This window comes from Perkinsus marinus (genome assembly GCF_000006405.1).
Source record: "Perkinsus marinus ATCC 50983 genomic scaffold scf_1104296953018, whole genome shotgun sequence".
Taxonomy (NCBI): domain Eukaryota; phylum Perkinsozoa; order Perkinsida; family Perkinsidae; genus Perkinsus; species Perkinsus marinus.
Window position 1 is genome coordinate 354,540 of NW_003208655.1, and position 18,377 is coordinate 372,916.

General features: G+C 50.3%; 6 protein-coding genes across 6 annotated transcripts in view; 3 read left to right on the forward strand and 3 right to left on the reverse strand.

The window, feature by feature from the left end:
• Pmar_PMAR017711 (conserved hypothetical protein) overlaps positions 1-1,441 on the forward strand; it is a gene marked incomplete at both ends in the record, with an annotated part of 6,852 nt that extends 5,411 nt beyond the window's left edge. The window contains one exon of the mRNA XM_002776791.1: positions 101-1,441. Coding sequence (XP_002776837.1) covers positions 101-1,441 — 1,341 coding nt within the window. The remainder of the gene's footprint in view (positions 1-100) is intronic.
• A 1,577-nt stretch (positions 1,442-3,018) lies between these two features.
• Positions 3,019-4,713, forward strand: Pmar_PMAR017712 (Glycoprotein X precursor, putative; the record flags this gene model as incomplete). Its single annotated transcript, XM_002776792.1, has 1 exon — positions 3,019-4,713. One exon carries the CDS (start codon positions 3,019-3,021, stop codon positions 4,711-4,713), a length of 1,695 nt encoding a protein of 564 aa, XP_002776838.1.
• Positions 4,714-5,963: 1,250 nt separating this feature from the next.
• Positions 5,964-7,475, forward strand: Pmar_PMAR017713 (hypothetical protein; the record flags this gene model as incomplete). The annotated part of the gene is made up of 1 exon (XM_002776793.1): positions 5,964-7,475. One exon carries the CDS (start codon positions 5,964-5,966, stop codon positions 7,473-7,475), a length of 1,512 nt encoding a protein of 503 aa, XP_002776839.1.
• A 1,166-nt stretch (positions 7,476-8,641) lies between these two features.
• Positions 8,642-9,202, reverse strand: Pmar_PMAR017714 (hypothetical protein; the record flags this gene model as incomplete). Its single annotated transcript, XM_002776794.1, has 1 exon — positions 8,642-9,202. One exon carries the CDS (start codon positions 9,200-9,202, stop codon positions 8,642-8,644), a length of 561 nt encoding a protein of 186 aa, XP_002776840.1.
• Positions 9,203-10,132: 930 nt separating this feature from the next.
• Pmar_PMAR017715 (ATP-dependent DNA helicase recQ, putative) lies at positions 10,133-13,120 on the reverse strand (the record flags this gene model as incomplete). Its single annotated transcript, XM_002776795.1, has 10 exons — positions 10,133-10,412; positions 10,462-10,616; positions 10,914-11,085; positions 11,132-11,255; positions 11,594-11,673; positions 11,715-11,887; positions 12,092-12,274; positions 12,493-12,792; positions 12,841-12,903; positions 12,947-13,120. The coding sequence occupies 10 exons, from the start codon at positions 13,118-13,120 to the stop codon at positions 10,133-10,135; spliced, it is 1,704 nt and encodes a 567-aa protein (XP_002776841.1).
• Positions 13,121-14,117: 997 nt separating this feature from the next.
• Positions 14,118-14,493, reverse strand: Pmar_PMAR017716 (hypothetical protein; the record flags this gene model as incomplete). Its single annotated transcript, XM_002776796.1, has 3 exons — positions 14,118-14,161; positions 14,212-14,313; positions 14,355-14,493. 3 exons carry the CDS (start codon positions 14,491-14,493, stop codon positions 14,118-14,120), a joined length of 285 nt encoding a protein of 94 aa, XP_002776842.1.
• Positions 14,494-18,377: the final 3,884 nt, after the last annotated feature.

An 18,377-nucleotide genomic window follows, 5' to 3' on the forward strand; every position in this document is an offset into this window, starting at 1 on the left:
AGTCTCAATGATGAGGCTTCATACTGCAAGTGGTGGCTTCCTCGCCTACTTGTCTTGGTGGCGATCAACCATGTGGTGATCAAACTGTATGCACTCCCAGACGTGGCCTCTGCTCCCACACTTCTCTCCCAGCTGGTGCGCACCCTACGAGTCTGCCCCGTGCAACGCCTACTGCGTCGGTCTCAATGGGCCAACTTCGTACTGTAAGTGGTGGAAGAACGAGCCTGTCTGTCAGGGTGGCGATCAATCTTGTGGCCCATCGGATTGTCCCACCGGCACTCCTGCTCCCACCGAAGGTCCTCCTGATGCACATGTTGGTCCCAGCTCCAACTGCGATGCTTACTGTACCGCTATTAATCCTGACCTTTCTTTTGATCGCGTGTCGTACTGCAAGTGGTGGCTCCACGTGCCTGTCTGTTACGATGGTGATCAGCCTTGTGGTCCGAGCGTCTGCAGCAACTTCGGTGAGACTACAACCCCGACTACATCGATCCCATCTGTGACGCCGACTACCCAGGCTACTACTATTTCCTCTGCGACATCTCAGATTGTCACCACGCAGTCGGCCACTACTTTGACTCCTACTACTCAGGCTGTTACCACTGTGACTCCTACTACTCAGGCTGTTACCACTGTGGCTCCTACTACTCAGGCTGTTACCACTGTGGCTCCTACTACTCAGGCTGTTACCACTGTGCCTCCTACTACTCAGGCTGTTACCACTGTGGCTCCTACTACTCAGGCTGTTACCACTGTGGCTCCTACCACACCAGCGGGAACCACTGCGGCTCCCAGAACTCAGGCTACTACTACTCCCTCTTCGACCTCTCAGACTGCCACCACCCAATCGGTAACCACCGTGGCTGCTACAACTCAGGCGGCCACCACTGTGGTTGCTACAACTCAGGCTGTCACCTCTGTGGAGGCTACAACTCAGGCTGTTACTACTGTGCCTCCTACAACTCAGGTTGTTACCACTGTGGCTCCTACAACTCAGGTTGTTACCACTGTGGCTCCTACTACTCAGGCTGTTACCTCTGTGGCTCCTACAACTCGGGCTGTTACCTCTGTGGCTCCTACAACTCTGGCGGCCACCACTGTGGCTCCTACAACTCGGGCTGTTACCTCTGTGGCTCCTACAACTCGGGCTGTTACCTCTGTGGCTCCTACAACTCGGGCTGTTACCTCTGTGGCTCCTACAACACCGGCTGTTACCTCTGTGGCTCCTACAACTCGGGCTGTTACCTCTGTGGCTCCTACAACTCTGGCGGCCACCACTGTGGCTCCTACAACTCAGGCGTCCACCACTGCGGGTCCTACCATACAAGCGGGAACTACTCTGGCTCTCACGACTCGGGCTATAACAACGGTTGTTCATACCACTCAGAGAGCCACTACTGCGGCTACTACTCAAGTGGTAACTACAGAAGCCCAACCCTAGAGGTTCTTATCTTCGAGCGCGTGAAACGGCAGACCTTGAAGATTCGCGGTATGCTAGTTTGGCACGACCCTGCGATAATCATCCATCCATGTCAATGACATGATTTCATCCATTTGTGTAGTTCCAACTGATACTTGAGAGCCGGTTGGCTCGACATTCATTATGTGTATCTTTCAGTACGTTCCCGCTCATGCATCATCCGATTGGATGGGGATGGAGTAATATTCCATGTAATTTGGTGTCGAGTTCGATGATCTTGGGTACTAGCGACATAGCTCGGAGCGGTTCTTAGACGCGATGCGATATGGTGAAAACACGAGATGCACTAATCACGAATTCGCGCTTCGTTTCACTTTGTTCGGTCCGCGACTGCAACGTAATTGTATGTGGTCGGATGTCGTGGAAGACTCGGGATCACATATGGGCGCATTCCATCTGAAAGCAGTGTAATCGGCAGCCAGAGCAAGCCAGGAACTTTCAGACGGAGGTTCATCAAATCGCACAGGTGTGTCACCGGAGTTTTGTGACATCGATCGCGGACAGCATTATCTTACAAACGCCCATTTGCAGTATGCGTATCGACCGCGCTTCTCAAAAAACCTATCTTGATTCGATTGTTGAATAATTGGTCAGGAAAGCTCTATTCGCCAGGTTGTCGAGAGTGTGCTAATAACGCAAATGTGTATGTAACACAACGTCTCCGGAATCTGATTCAAATGAATCCTTCGGAATCTGATTCGAATGAATTCTTGATGCCATCTTGTTATTGTCGACTCCCAGCATTGGAGCAGTCCCGAGCTCTGGCCTGCCAGCTAGCCGGACTCACGCAAGGCTTGCTGACAATTTGTCCGAGCCTGTACGAGTCTTCACGAGTGTGGAAGGATTGAGGCCCTGGAATAGCCACGTGAGACCATGGTCATCGACTTTGCTCAATTGGTGAATAGGATTGTGCGGTTGGTACTTTGTGGACTTCTGTGTGCCGACTTCTGGCACCGTCCAGTGGAGGACCTGCGCACGGTGAAAGAGTTGCGCACGGTGGAAGATAGTAGAATCTTTCCGTTTCAGTCAAATCCATCTTGACTTCGAGTCTATACCACGCAGATCAAATTGGACTATCTTACTCGGAGACAGATGATGTGTACGCTCCTAGATGTAGCACAGTGTTTGAGTAAGTCCACACAGCATGAGATCTCGGTCATGATGGTGTTTAGTCACGCGTGCTATCAGGGTTTCGCTCAGTCCTAGTCATCATGCACACACTATTCATCGCCTGTGTTCTTCCTTCAGCGGTATCAGGGGCTCTACGTCGTCTCCAAGTCAGCACTACCACCTCGGTTCCCGCGACTACAGTCCCGCCTACCACGATTGATGCTCCAACTTTACAGAACACCTGTGATATCTACTGCCAGGGGCTTAACGGGGGTGCTTCTTACTGTTAACTTGATCTTAGCCCACCCACGTGCCAGGGAGGTGATCAGCCTTGTGGTACAATAGCTATTTGTGGTCCCGCGATCACCGTAACACCGACTGACGTAGTACCAACTGGTGATGGAACGTATGAGCCTGCCTGTGACACGATGTGCCAGAGTCTCAATGATGAGGCTTCATACTGCAAGTGGTGGCTTCCTCGCCCTACTTGTCTTGGTGGCGATCAACCATGTGGTGATCAAACTGTATGCACCTCCCAGACGTGGCCTCCTGCTCCCACACCTTCTCTCCCAGCGGGTGCGCACCCCTACGAGTCTGCCCCCTGCAACGCCTACTGCGTCGGTCTCAATGGGCCAACTTCGTACTGTAAGTGGTGGAAGAACGAGCCTGTCTGTCAGGGTGGCGATCAATCTTGTGGCCCATCGGATTGTCCCACCGGCACTCCTGCTCCCACCGAAGGTCCTCCTGATGCACATGTTGGTCCCAGCTCCAACTGCGATGCTTACTGTACCGCTATTAATCCTGACCTTTCTTTTGATCGCGTGTCGTACTGCAAGTGGTGGCTCCACGTGCCTGTCTGTTACGATGGTGATCAGCCTTGTGGTCCGAGCGTCTGCAGCAACTTCGGTGAGACTACAACCCCGACTACATCGATCCCATCTGTGACGCCGACTACCCAGGCTACTACTATTTCCTCTGCGACATCTCAGATTGTCACCACGCAGTCGGCCACTACTTTGACTCCTACAACTCAGGTTGTTACTACTGTGGCTCCTACTACTCAGGCTGTTACCACTGGGGCTCCTACTACTCAGGCTGTTACCACTGTGACTCCTACTACTCAGGCTGTTACCACTGTGACTCCTACTACTCAGGCTGTTACCACTGTGGCTCCTACTACTCAGGCTGTTACCACTGTGGCTCCTACTACTCAGGCTGTTACCACTGTGGCTCCTACTACTCAGGCTGTTACCACTGTGCCTCCTACTACTCAGGCTGTTACCACTGTGGCTCCTACCACACCAGCGGGAACCACTGCGGCTCCCACAACTCAGGCTACTACTACTCCCTCTTCGACCTCTCAGACTGCCACCACCCAATCGGTAACCACCGTGGCTGCTACAACTCAGGCGGCCACCTCTGTGGTTGCTACAACTCAGGCTGTTACTACTGTGCCTCCTACAACTCAGGTTGTTACCACTGTGGCTCCTACAACTCAGGTTGTTACCACTGTGGCTCCTACTACTCAGGCTGTTACCACTGTGGCTCCTACAACTCAGGCTGTCAACACTGCGACTCCCACCACACAGGCTACTACTATTCCCTCTTCGACTTCTCAGACTGTCACAACGCAATCGGCCACCACTGTGCCTCCTACAACTCAGGCCATTACCACTGTGCCTCCTACAACTCAGGCTGCTACCACTGTGGCTCCTACTACTCAGGCTGTTACCACTGCGACTCCTACCACACAAGTGGGAACCACTGCGGCTCCCACGACTCAGGTTACTACTATTCCCTCTTCGACCTCTCAGACTGCCACCACCCAATCGGCTACCACCGTGGCTGCTACAGCTCAGGCGGCCACCACCGTGGCTCCTACAACTCGGGCTGTTACCTCTGTGGCTCCTACAACTCGGGCTGTTACCTCTGTGGCTCCTACAACTCTGGCGGCCACCACTGTGGCTCCTACAACTCAGGCGTCCACCACTGCGGGTCCTACCATACAAGCGGGAACTACTCTGGCTCTCACGACTCGGGCTATAACAACGGTTGTTCCTACCACTCAGAGAGCCACTACTGCGGCTACTACTCAAGTGGTAACTACAGAAGCCCAACCCTAGAGGTTCTTATCTTCGAGCGCGTGAAACGGCAGACCTTGAAGATTCGCGGTATGCTAGTTTGGCACGACCCTGCGATAATCATCCATCCATGTCAATGACATGATTTCATCCATTTGTGTAGTTCCAACTGATACTTGAGAGCCGGTTGGCTCGACATTCATTATGTGTATCTTTCAGTACGTTCCCGCTCATGCATCATCCGATTGGATGGGGATGGAGTAATATTCCATGTAATTTGGTGTCGAGTTCGATGATCTTGGGTACTAGCGACATAGCTCGGAGCGGTTCTTAGACGCGATGCGATATGGTGAAAACACGAGGTGCACTAATCACGAATTCGCGCTTCGTTTCACTTTGTTCGGTCCGCGACTGCAACGTAATTGTATGTGGTCGGATGTCGTGGAAGACTCGGGATCACATATGGGCGCATTCCATCTGAAAGCAGTGTAATCGGCAGCCAGAGCAAGCCAGGAACTTTCAGACGGAGGTTCATCAAATCGCACAGGTGTGTCACCGGAGTTTTGTGACATCGATCGCGGACAGCATTATCTTACAAACGCCCATTTGCAGTATGCGTATCGACCGCGCTTCTCAAAAAACCTATCTTGATTCGATTGTTGAATAATTGGTCAGGAAAGCTCTATTCGCCAGGTTGTCGAGAGTGTGCTAATAACGCAAATGTGTATGTAACACAACGTCTCCGGAATCTGATTCAAATGAATCCTTCGGAATCTGATTCGAATGAATTCTTGATGCCATCTTGTTATTGTCGACTCCCAGCATTGGAGCAGTCCCGAGCTCTGGCCTGCCAGCTAGCCGGACTCACGCAAGGCTTGCTGACAATTTGTCCGAGTCTGTACGAGTCTTCACGAGTGTGGAAGGATTGAGGCCCTGGAATAGCCACGTGAGACCATGGTCATCGAATTTGCCCAATTGGTGGATAGGATTATGCGGTTGGTACTTTGTGGACTTCTGTGTGCCGACTTCTGGCACCGTCCCGTGGAGGACCTGCGCACGGTAAAAGAGTTGCGCACGGTGGAAGATAGTAGAATCTTTCCGTTTCAGTCAAATCGATCTTGACTTCGAGTCTATACCACGCAGATCAAATTGGACTATCTTACTCGGAGACAGATGATGTGTACGCTCCTAGATGTATCACAGTGTTTGAGTAAGTCCACACAGCATGAGATCACGGTCATGATGGTGTTTAGTCACGCGTACTATCAGGGTTTCGCTCAGTCCTAGTCATCATGCACACACTATTCATCGCCTGTGTTCTTCCTTCAGCGGTATCAGGGGCTCTACGTCGTCTCCAAGTCAGCACTACCACCTCGGTTCCCGCGACTACAGTCCCGCCTACCACGATTGATGCTCCAACTTTGCAGAGCACCTGTGATATCTACTGCCAGGGGCTTAATGGGGGTGCTTCTTACTGTAAACTTGATCTTAGCCCACCCACGTGCCAGGGAGGCGATCAGCCTTGTGGTACAATAGCTATCTGTGGTCCCGCTATCACCGTAACACCGACTGACGTAGTACCAACTGGTGATGGAACGTATGAGCCTGCCTGTGACACGATGTGCCAGAGTCTCAATGATGAGGCTTCATACTGCAAGTGGTGGCTTCCTCGCCCTACTTGTCTTGGTGGCGATCAACCATGTGGTGATCAAACTGTATGCACCTCCCAGACGTGGCCTCCTGCTCCCACACCTTCTCTCCCAGCGGGTGCGCACCCCTACGAGTCTGCCCCCTGCAACGCCTACTGCGTCGGTCTCAATGGGCCAACTTCGTACTGTAAGTGGTGGAAGAACGAGCCTGTCTGTCAGGGTGGCGATCAATCTTGTGGCCCATCGGATTGTCCCACCGGCACTCCTGCTCCCACCGAAGGTCCTCCTGATGCACATGTTGGTCCCAGCTCCAACTGCGATGCTTACTGTACCGCTATTAATCCTGACCTTTCTTTTGATCGCGTGTCGTACTGCAAGTGGTGGCTCCACGTGCCTGTCTGTTACGATGGTGATCAGCCTTGTGGTCCGAGCGTCTGCAGCAACTTCGGTGAGACTACAACCCCGACTACATCGATCCCATCTGTGACGCCGACTACCCAGGCTACTACTATTTCCTCTGCGACATCTCAGATTGTCACCACGCAGTCGGCCACTACTTTGACTCCTACAACTCAGGTTGTTACTACTGTGACTCCTACAACTCAGGCTGTTACCACTGTGCCTCCTACAACTCAGGCTATTACCACTGTGCCTCCTACAACTCAGGCTATTACCACTGTGCCTCCTACTACTCAGGCTGTTACCACTGTGCCTCCTACTACTCAGGCTGTTACCACTGTGGCTCCTACAACTCAGGCTGTCACCACTGCGACTCCTACCACACAAGCGGGAACTACTGTGGCTCTTACAACTCAGGCTGTTACCACTGTGGCTCCTACTACTCAGGCTGCTACCACTGTGGCTGCTACTACTCAGGCTGCTACCACTGTGGCTGCTACTACTCAGGCTGTTACCACTGTGGCTCCTACTACTCAGGCTGTTACCACTGTGGCTCCTACTACTCAGGCTGTTACTTCTGTCGCTCCCACAACTCAGGCTGTTACCACTGCGGCTCCTACCACACAAGTCGGAACTACTCTAGCTCCCACGACTCGGGCTATTACAACAGTTGTTCCTACTACTCAGAGAGCCACTACTGCGGCCACTACTGCGGATACTACTGCTCAAGTGGTTACTACACAAGCCCAACCCTAGAGGTTTTCTTTTTCAAGCGCGTGAAACGGCCGACTTTGAAGATTCGCGGTATGCACTCTTGTCGCGATCCCCGCGATAATCTCCCATTCATATCATCCATTTGCGTAGTTATATTCGTCATACGTTACATTCATGAGCCGATCGACATTCATTATGTGTATCTTCTAGTATGTCGTCGGTCGCGTATCATCGGAGGCCACTTTCCCGTGGAATTTGATGTTGAGTTTTATCATCGCATATACTTGCAATTGTCGTAAAATACCCAGAAACGCTGCGACGCACTTGAAGAGGGTGAAGGGATCTCCTTCCGAGTTCCTTCGAGCAATCCCAATCCTCAAATGCTGGGCAATCTAATTACCTACTATGTATTCGGAGCAGTCCGAGAACAACAGCATTAATACTTAAGACACATGATGTTGCATAGAATCCCTCCGAAGAATACCTTGTTCCTCGCCGTGGTCACCTCAAGTAGCGATTTTCAGCGAAAAAGACCGAAACAGAGGCAAAAGACCACATGCAAAAGATCTTTTGCCTCTGTTTCTCTGATGTATTACATGATAGAAATTCTTTACCCTTAATTCTTTACTCTACCTTTGACAAACGACGTCAGAATATATTTTAGATTATCTGATAATTCTACTTCTCAGTAAGGAGAGCTCAACAGAATTTGTTTAGAGGAAGGTGGACTGTACACCTACGACTTCGATGCGCAGGACCTAGACCCTACTGTTCGAACCGCAGTGCCAAGTTGATACTGCCAACGACTAAAAAGTCGCAAATTCACAGGGAACTTCCAAGAGCTCTCGAGCTCCGCTGGTTGTTTGTTTCATAGCGGCGGGGAGATTACCAGTCCCGACCAGAACCTCACAGGTGGGCGCTTGCTGCTCCGGTCAGTGTCATTTTCATCGGTCCTACTGTTACAAGTGTCGACTACTGATTCGTGGTTGATAGACGGGTAAGCTTTGCATATCGGAGAGTCTTGTACGCGCTATATGGATACGAGGCCCCTTCGGAGTTCTTCTCACCGACGTGGAGATGCCCTCACGGGCAACCATGTTCGACGGTAGATACATTCCCAGGCCTTGGTGAGGCCACTGAGCAACTCGACAAGCATGAGCTGCTCCCAACAGGTGAGATCGAACAACATCACATGCATTGCCATAAGGCTAAAAGAGTCCATCGAATAAGTGATCATAGAAGCCCACTCTGCGTTTCGGCGCACCCTCTGCTGGGGTAACTGCTTCAGCTCGCATCGGTAAGGGTGAAGGCTCTAGCTGCCTGTTCGAAAGCAGTTCCCTGTTAGGGAAAAAACTACCGCCGGAGTCGCTCCGCCACGCTGCCAGAGCAACATCCTGGAAGGCAAAGAGCTCCGACCTCTTGCTCTTTCCCGAGTTATCTCTTTCCGAACGAACATGGGACTGTCCTATTCGAGTGGCGCATTGTACTTCCTGCTGCCCGGTGACAGTCCTACAATCAGGTATCGCACGGCTCTCTTTCCCGAGAGAGGGCATATCTAAAGCTGTCCGCGACTCGGTATCGTCACTATCGAATCGTGTTGGTTGCGGATCTTCAGACAAGCCCGCCAAAGCCTCCAAAATGGCAGGGCCATAGGCCTCTACTCGGAACTCGCCAAGACCCTGTACTTGACAGAGTTGTTCGAGTGTGGTCGGCATCATCTGTATGCACTCCTCTACCACAGCATCACTGAAGACGGCATCAGCCCGCATTATGCCATTCAATTCCGACAGTTTTTTCCTCGTCTCTAACAGAGCCCTTCTCGCCTCCCACTCCCGACGTCCCGCACGTCCACTGCCAGGACTCGACCACTGCGGTCTCCTAGTGGACCTCGGCGTCTTCTTGCTGCGTTTGTTCTCTCGTCGAACGATAGCCACACGTGAGCACGCACTACGCTCGCCTACCCTTACGTAAGCTGCGAAGGTGCCATGCATGCCGATGGAGACAACCTCCTCGACCAGGACGCCTTCCACAACCATAGCTCGCAATAGCGAGAGGACCTAAGACCGACTCGAGAGGTGGCATCGACCGGTACCCTACCAGGGGACCAGTAAACGGTGGCTCATTGGACGCCAAACAGGCGAATGAAGGTAGAGACCGCCAGGCTGGCAACAATGACTTGGCGGTCGAGCCGATCGCAGCATCCTGAAGTGAATGAGGCCACGAGCGTGATAGGACTATCACAATGACCCCACCTTTAGGGAACACAAAGTTGGCTTTATGCCTCTGGACACAGCTTCCTCACACAACGATACAATAGCCATTGCCTCCGCCTCGCATCTTGCCTCCAGTACGCTGCTACCACCAAGACCAGCCTGAGGCCTGCCAATGCTGATAACTCACAACGCTAATTCTTGATAAAAAATTAGATGTTTGTGGCGGTCATGATGACGGCAGTGTGGCAAAATATGTACAGGGTCAACTACATGTGTTGGTGACAGTGTGAAAATTGTGAGAAAATTTGTGAAAATTCTTATTGGTTTCTGCACACTTCTACCCAAATTCGTATACAAACTCCCAAAATCAGTGAGAAAACTCTCAAGCTCATCTGAGGGAAGCAAACACCTATTCCAACACTAAATGATCGAAATGCCATGATGCGGTTCTTGGGAAAACATAGCGATTTTGTGGGCACAGGACGACTAGGAACGCACTTGTTGTTGTTCGATGCAGACATCACATGGTAGACTGTTGCTGTCGAGGCAGGTGGCCACTGGGCCCGCCTCCGTTCCCAGATACTTCAACAGTATGATACGTCGACACTGTGTCCCCGACTCGCAATATGCCACGAGGGCCAGCAGAGACTTCTTCTGCTCGCCAATTAATTCGTGGCGTGCGTGAGTGGAAATCCCGGCTCGAGATCTGTCCCCGCCTTGTTCGATCAACCATTGGTTCCTATTCTTGGAGTAGTAGTCGTAGTATCTGCAAACAGTCAACTGACTACAGCAGCAATAGTCGACTTAGAGTGTACATCACAGAGTAGGATGGTCGGCCGTCTCTGCCGGCTCGGCCGCTTTCCTGATAGAAGGCCTCGAGGGTCTTGGGCATACTATAGTGGATAACAAAGCGGACGTCCCTCTTGTTGATACCCATACCAAAGGCCACAGTCGCCGCCATAACTTGGATCTATCATAAGGGTCACTCTCATGCATGCACTTAACACATATTTAGCAAGTTGAAATGGGGGATACTTCAATTCGAATCCCGTTCCGGTCGATGCCAATTTGGAACACGTTTTCAAATATGGAGTTTGGAAGACTCTATTTAGAAATAGTCAATTTCTACCATTTTTCAGGTGTAAGATTGGGAAACGAGCTCTGTCGCGAATTGATCAGCCAGGGAGGAAAAATGCCAACCAGGAGACCCTCATAGGTCCATTCGGCACAAGGAGTTCTTTTCCCATGCCCTTCCGGCCCGCCCCACCTCGTTGTCCATCCAGAGCTTCTGATTGGTGTCCCTGATGGACTGTGGCAAGTCGGCATGATAGACCGCAGCCTTAATGCTGTAAGCTCTTAGACCTGTCGAGACCTGTTCACAGTCCTTCTTGCTCATGCAGTAGATGATGCCACTGCCTCTACCATCCTTCCCACTCAACCTGCAAGGCACCATTCGTCGCCTTCGTAGAGTTCTCCATGCCTTACTCCCTGATTTTCCCAGCGAGAGACTCTAACATTTTGCCCTTAGATGGTCTCTTCACGACGGAGTAGGAGATATTAGTCCGATTCAGCGAAGTTCGGATAACAACTGTGCTGGAGGTAGGCATACCTAGGCTCGATACCGGCAATGGCCCACCACGAAGACTACTGCTGAACAGGTGAGCAACTGTATGGTCCTCTAATAGTAGTATTGGATTGAGACTGAGTTATGACTAATACTATTGTGGAGTGGTAGGTCAACAGAAAGCCATAGCATTGGCACGGTAGCAGTGCGGGAATCGATGGACTCTATTATATATAGAAGTAGGGGTCACCAATATGACCGTCCCACTCGAGTATATAATAGTCCATCACTAAGTCTAAGCGTTGTTGAACTTTCAGTTTGGAAAATTGAGTCCGCGGAAAATACTGATCTTTCGAATTTTCAAAAATACACTCCTCACTCACCAAGTTGCAACATGATATCTTTCATAACATCAGGTTTGGCAGTAGCTGTCATGGCAAGAATTGGTACTCCCGGGAAGGTCCTGCGATAAAGCAAAGAACGCCATATCGTCATGATGCCTACTTCCTGATGTTGGCCAGCAGCAGATAGTCCTCGCGAAAGTCATGACCCCATTGGCTAACACAATGGGCTTCATCAACGACGAAGCCGTGGAGCAAACTGTTCCTATATAAACCCGCTAGAAGATCCAGAAGGCGTTTCGATGCCGACAGCCTCTCGGGCGTCACGAAAAGCACCTGCCCCACTGACTCGCACGGAATTCCAGTGTTGGAGGAATATATGTTCGCTCCCCTCAGCTGGGCTCGAGAGTTTCCTCACTTACTATGCAATTCGGGTAGAAGTGTACAGAAACGAATGAGAATTCTGTCAGTATTTCCGTATTGTCACCACCAACGTATGTGGTTCACTATGTGCGTATTGCCCCACACTGGGAGACTCACTCTTAGTTTTCCTGAGAAGAGTTTCTTGAAGGTCTCAACTGGGGGCATTGTATGGGCAGCTGAGGAGCTGAGGCCAGCACACAATATTCCACATTGGGAGAGTTGTGCTTCTTGATCGAGTATCAGCGAGACCAGCGGACAGATCACAACAGTCGTGCCACCTCGTCTAGCCTCGTGATTCACCTGAACCACGTTACGGTCTATTAGGGAGAGGAGGCCCACCAGCAGGGAGTCACCCAGGAATCTTTAATGTTTCCGGAGGAAACTCATTGTGAACTATCCACGTATGGTTAGGAGCACATTCCTCAACAGTTTCCCAGGTGAACGTGATCACATTAGGAACATTTCTCCCATTTTTATCGAACCCTCGGGAACCTTATTTCTCATGTGCCCCTGCTCACCAGAGCTGGTATCTGGTAGCAGAGACTTTTGCCACCACCTGTGGGCATCACGAGGAAGACATCACGCTTGGACAGAACGGCGTTGATAGTCTCCAGCTGGTTGGGTCGGAACCCTCCCTGATTGCCGAACGTGAACCTGCGAATTTGGCAGTCAGCCTCAACAAGGACTCGAAGGCTCTGAACCGACTGGTTCCTGCGTCTGACTTCATTATCCCAGGGAAAGGCACCACACCAATAAGCCGCATCGACGGGCGCCGGACTGGTGTCTCTCAGTAGCTGTGCCGGACCGCCATCACGCGACTGAAAGGACCGGCCTTGCCTGGCTGTTCACACAGTGTTATAGTGTACCAGCTTGTCGGCAACCTTCTCCCATACGGAGACCGTAGATCGCCCCCTCACACGAGTGACGTCCTGGCAGATGAATGCAGGGAACTTGGGGTATAAGCCGTCTCACAATGCCGTCAGTGAAGCACCTCATGAACTTCAGGCGTTCATCTTCAGCCTCTTCAATGGTGAAGCCACTGATAGGGTTCCTCCTTTTACCACGTTGAGGAGATGCTTGCGCCTGGATGATGCCTCGCGGTAAAGGCGATGTCGCCGCTGAGAAGTGACTTGGAAGTGATGCCATGGCACGAGCGATTGAAATGCAGCAAGAACGACATCTTTGTGATAGTCTTCACAGATGATGCCACAATTACGGTTTTTCATATGTACTGTCGATTCGACAGGAAGAAAGGCCATTGACGACTACACTCGACGCCGATGTGACGGACGAAAATGTTCGTATGAACTGAATACTCGCAGCATGCCATCTTAGCACGTCCATGTTCGAGGCCACGGATACCTGGCTGACCAAACGCATGCGGCAGGTATATGGTAGTTTATGGTCATGAAGAAGCGCTCCAAGCGTAGGTCAACAACGAAGAGATCCCGATGAGAGCAAATGACAGGACTCCTGTCACAGGAGCACACGGACTGGTCCAGGGCAAGCCGTATAACTAGAAGGAAGTAGGTATAGATAACAAAGAGAGTATGGCGAGGTTATGGCCGCTGACATCGGGAGTAGAAGATACTCGTGCATCACCATTGTCGCTGCCCCGATCCCCCGTAGCACACAAAATGTCTCTCTTGGAGGAATCCCTAAGTATGATGCTCATGGTGAAGAAAGTCTACATCGATTAAATTCGACCAGGCTGCTGCTGCTGCTGCCTTGACAGGGCCTTGTAAGCCTTGTACTGCTGGTGCCTGCCTTCCTGCAGTTATATCTAGTGTAGTGTTATCTCAATGGGCAAATCACAAACACGAGCCTCCGACTACCGCTCGCATCAATGCATTCGATAAAGAAGCTCTAGTCGTCGCTGAGGAAGACAAGGGCCCACAAGCATAACAGCAAAGTCAGATAAGGCTCCTCAACATCATCGTCCTCAACGACACCAGCAAACCGATTACAGTAACTGTGAACTGCAGGACCAGATCGGGATCTTCTGGATACCCGATGGAAGCCCAGGTGGGTTATTGACTTGAAAGTTCGAGGGATGAGCTCAGAAACAAATTCCTTGCGGAAAACACAAGCAACGCTCTCGTGGTAGAAACTCTTTTTATAGGGTAGTGTTGAATACTCATATTCAATCTTCTGAAAATGCATAGTCGAAATACTCATCGCGCGAAACTGATAGAAAAAGCGTAAAAACACACAATGTTGCAGTGTAGAAGCGCTACAGCTGCCGTCCTCATCCTGATCGATATTCTGCATAAATCTGTCCACGAAAGAATCCGACATATCCAAGAAAATACTGCGAATCTCCTGGGCATCTACACGACCTGATCACAGCTGTGTCCCCGGCTGATGCTGCTGGCGTTACCATTCCCATCAAGGTCCATCTCCTGCATCTGGTCGTCAAACCGACCCATGGTCTTCGCATCGACACCCTCAACTGTGCCATGCACGACCGCAGACCCTATATGGGATAGCACGCAGAAAAGCAGCAGGAACGACCGCATTGTAAGAAAAACACTCACGAGTCGGTGATGACGAACAGACTAACACAACAATAAGAAGGGTAAGCTGCTGCTCTGAGGACCTTTATGCGAACGAGATATGATTCAACCATCTTCCACCACATCCCCGATAGACTCCTCCCATCATGATAGCCACCAATGGGCGGCTGCTAACTGAAGGTCTCCCTCCTGTCTTCGTGCCACAGTAGCACGTATCCTTGTCCGTGAAATTGCATTCCTTCATCATGGAATTGATGTCCCTATCAGACCTTCACCGCTAAGTTAATAAAAAGATATAGAAGCCTTCTATATTTTTTACTTGGCGGTTAAGGCTATCAGCCTTCTATAAGAAGGCCTCGTTCGTTCGACCAGAGGGCCACGAGCCGAGTTTTGCCGACAGGCTGACAGATATGTGAATACGCGACACTTTCCTCAGGACAACGATGCGATATTCCTATGCTGATGACGACTCGAGGAGTGAATGATTTCAAACCGACTCCTTGGAATGAAAGCCAACCTAGGCTTAGTCCTACCTTAGCTCACTGAGTGCTTCGAAATTGCGCCTGAATTTGTCTGTTATTCGCACGCACCGAGAAAATTAGGACCGTTAGGTCCTTTTTTTAATCACCTTGTACTACCAACCTCACACAGACTAAAGCCGAAGTGTCTTGCCACGGGTTCACCTAACAACCTCAGCATAGACTCTTTCAAAAGGCACCACCGCTCAAACGCAATAGTAAAACACAACATTAATACTTTGATGATAATAGTCAAAGGCTTACGGCTTACGGCTAAAGCCAAGTAGAACTAAATGAAGATTTGTCAACGACTACTTTCATCGCCGACCTAGTGATCAGTCAATACAGCTTCTATATACTCTTCCCATGTGACTGTCAACAATGGCTCAATAGCTGCAGACTTACGAGAAATCAACTTACCTAAACCGTCATTATTAGTATCCAATTTCCCCACTGCTTGGAGCATGTCCCGGTCCGCTAACAGCCACTGATCATCAGAAATGCCAAGCAAGGACGACCTGACTTCCTGCATGTCAACATAACCTAACAGAGAGAGAGTACAAACTGATAGAAAAAGAGGAAAACTAGAGTACCATCCTCGTTGGCATCGAGTGACTGGAAATGTTTGGTGAACATTTCCTCACGTTCCGTGTCGGCTCGTACGAGAAGCACATCAGAACAGAAAATATGCAGTACCACGACTGATACAAAACCAAGTCGCATATGCAGAGAAAACCAACAAAAAACTAAAACGAAGAAGCACCGATACTCGACAATCACAGATCTGATCAGGGAGGACGTTAATATGCGATTTCTGAAATTGCCGAGCGAGTGGATCGCGCAGAGCGTAAACCTCTAAACCACAGGCTAAAACCCAAATTGTGCGTGCGTGCAGACCCAACTACCAAGTGTCTGAGGAGGTGCCCAGCACGACTCTGTTGAATCCGCCACCTGCCGCGGTTTTTCGAAAAACTTGGCCACGTGCGCGGCTTCGAAACATGTGTAAGAGAACTCTCAACTCCTTCAAGCGCCGAGTTCGGGACGCGATCTCAAATGTATCAACAAAGGCTTATGATGACAAGACGTAGAATCTACACCCACTTATGACCGGCGCCCTTAAAAATCAAGCCTCAGCATCTCGTCCACACACCGATCATCATTGGTTAAAAATGCGGACTAAACGAGCTCCACCTCTCCGGAGACGTGGTGGACACTACGCAGTTCCTATCGTAGCTTCGCTTTAGCAGGAGGATCGTATCAAACTGCGGCCGCTTCATCAGAGGAGTTCAGGAAAACTCAGCGAGGGTGACTTTGAATGAAAATCGCATCATATAAGAGTTAACGGTCCCTAATAGTGCTGAGAACTACCATCACTCCTCCCAATCCAAACGCAGAGCTGAGACGAGGAAATACCAAGTGGACAAAGCCTGGCTGGAAACTATAGGTTTTGCCCTAGAGCAGTCATCATTCCGTCGACATATTCCGTCCAAGTAACTGAGAAATTTACGAATACGCAGTTATTCAATGGAGCCGCTTATCCACTGACGATTCTCCCAAATCACATACAAGGAATACTCATCCCCAACGAGAGTCCTCTTCCATGAGGCTTCAACACGCAAAGCACCACACAGACTAAAACAGAGCGCCGAAACGGCCGAATCGAGGAACTTAATAATAAGACTCTCCCAGCAATTTACTAAGCAAGTTCATGCTCAGTTCTTGTCAGTGGCAAGAACTAAAGCCTTTCTAACTTCACTAAAGCTGTAGACAGCGATAGGTTAGTCAACTCGATCAGCCCACATAGATAATCTCCCATATTACGAACGCCGTCTTGATTGATATCCATCGCCCTGGTAATATTAATCATATGCCGCTCGGTTATATCAGAGAACTCTATAGGGTAGTCCAAAACAGACGCGCGTAGCTCCTGCATATCCACTAAACCTGACAAGTCTTAGTAACGACGACCAGTAGAAGCATCGACTCAAGACCATCCTCATTGTAGTCCATCGTTGAAAAATGGTCCTTGTAGAGTTTCTCCATCCCTTCGTCACCAATCCCTCGCCCAACCAACGTAATAACTAATACCATCAGAAGGTTCATCGGCCGTAAAACTATCAAAAGCTGCCAAATCGACACCACTATCTACCCGAACTGCCGTCAAACAGCACGAAGGTAACGAAAACACTGCCTGGGAGACGGTTGGTCACTCCTTGGGGTAATTTCACGTGCTGATCTACTACGCGTAACTCATGTGGATGACAAAGAGACATACGCACGAGGATGAACCATTCGCGGAAGATACAGGAAGTGCTCATGGTGTGGTATAAGATTAAATATCCGACTGCTTAGGGCTGGAGTTCCTCATAGAGGCATCAGCACGGTTCGTGGTCAAGGTGAGCTCTAGGAATTCACATTGACGATTGAATTTGAAACAGCCCACCTGCAGATTCAAACATGCACCCAGCCGTGTCCGAATATGCCAGAGATTAGGCGACCTTTGGACAAGTCAACTCAGACACAGAGCTGTCAACGGCCTTTTCGACGAGGGAGAGTGTCCAAAGACAGCCCTAGATCCCGCTCTGGACAGTTTGTCCGAACTTGATACTTGAGCCTCCTTTCGCCAACATTTCGCCACATCGCCAGGATGATAAATAAGATCAGAGGCTTTAGAATTTCCAAACCTAATGAAGAATTTTCCGTACCGCCTGGGGCTGAGGAAGCCTCGAGAGCCACGTCGTTCAAGGAAGGGTTTTTTTCCTCAATTTGAGTAGCAGCACATGATCGATGCAACATGCAAACTCTTTGTGGGGTTGCGATGAGGACGACGGCGTCGACATTGGCTAACGCGAGGCAGAGGAGAAGAAGGAAAACTTGAGCCAAGATGGCTACAGTTAGTGACAAATGAACTATAGCTACCTCGAAGTAATCATGCTCTAAGTTCCGCTACGTGGCTGCGTACTACTAGATAAAGCGCACGCCCTAAACCCTTACAGCTTTCTCCCCCTTCGTGAGCGGCCATAACGTGAGGAGCTTAAGGGTCCGAACGCGGGCACAAAACGGTCCGAACGTAGGCAAAGCTTGTAATGGGGGGATGAGCAAGTCTTACCGCGGGCCTCAGGCCCGCTTCTTCGTACTAGACGCCCAGACCCTCCATCATGTGCTACGATCCCTGATAATCGAGCGATAGATAGGATATATTACTCGACTTGCGAGACACAAAGCGAGGTATATGTGTGTTACATATATACATCACAATGCTGTGAACAGAAGCTCAGTTGCATTGTTAATGATAAATTCAACATGTATAGGATCATGGATATCTGTATATCGTTCAAAGTCTGCTTTTCAGATGGAGATAGACTATCT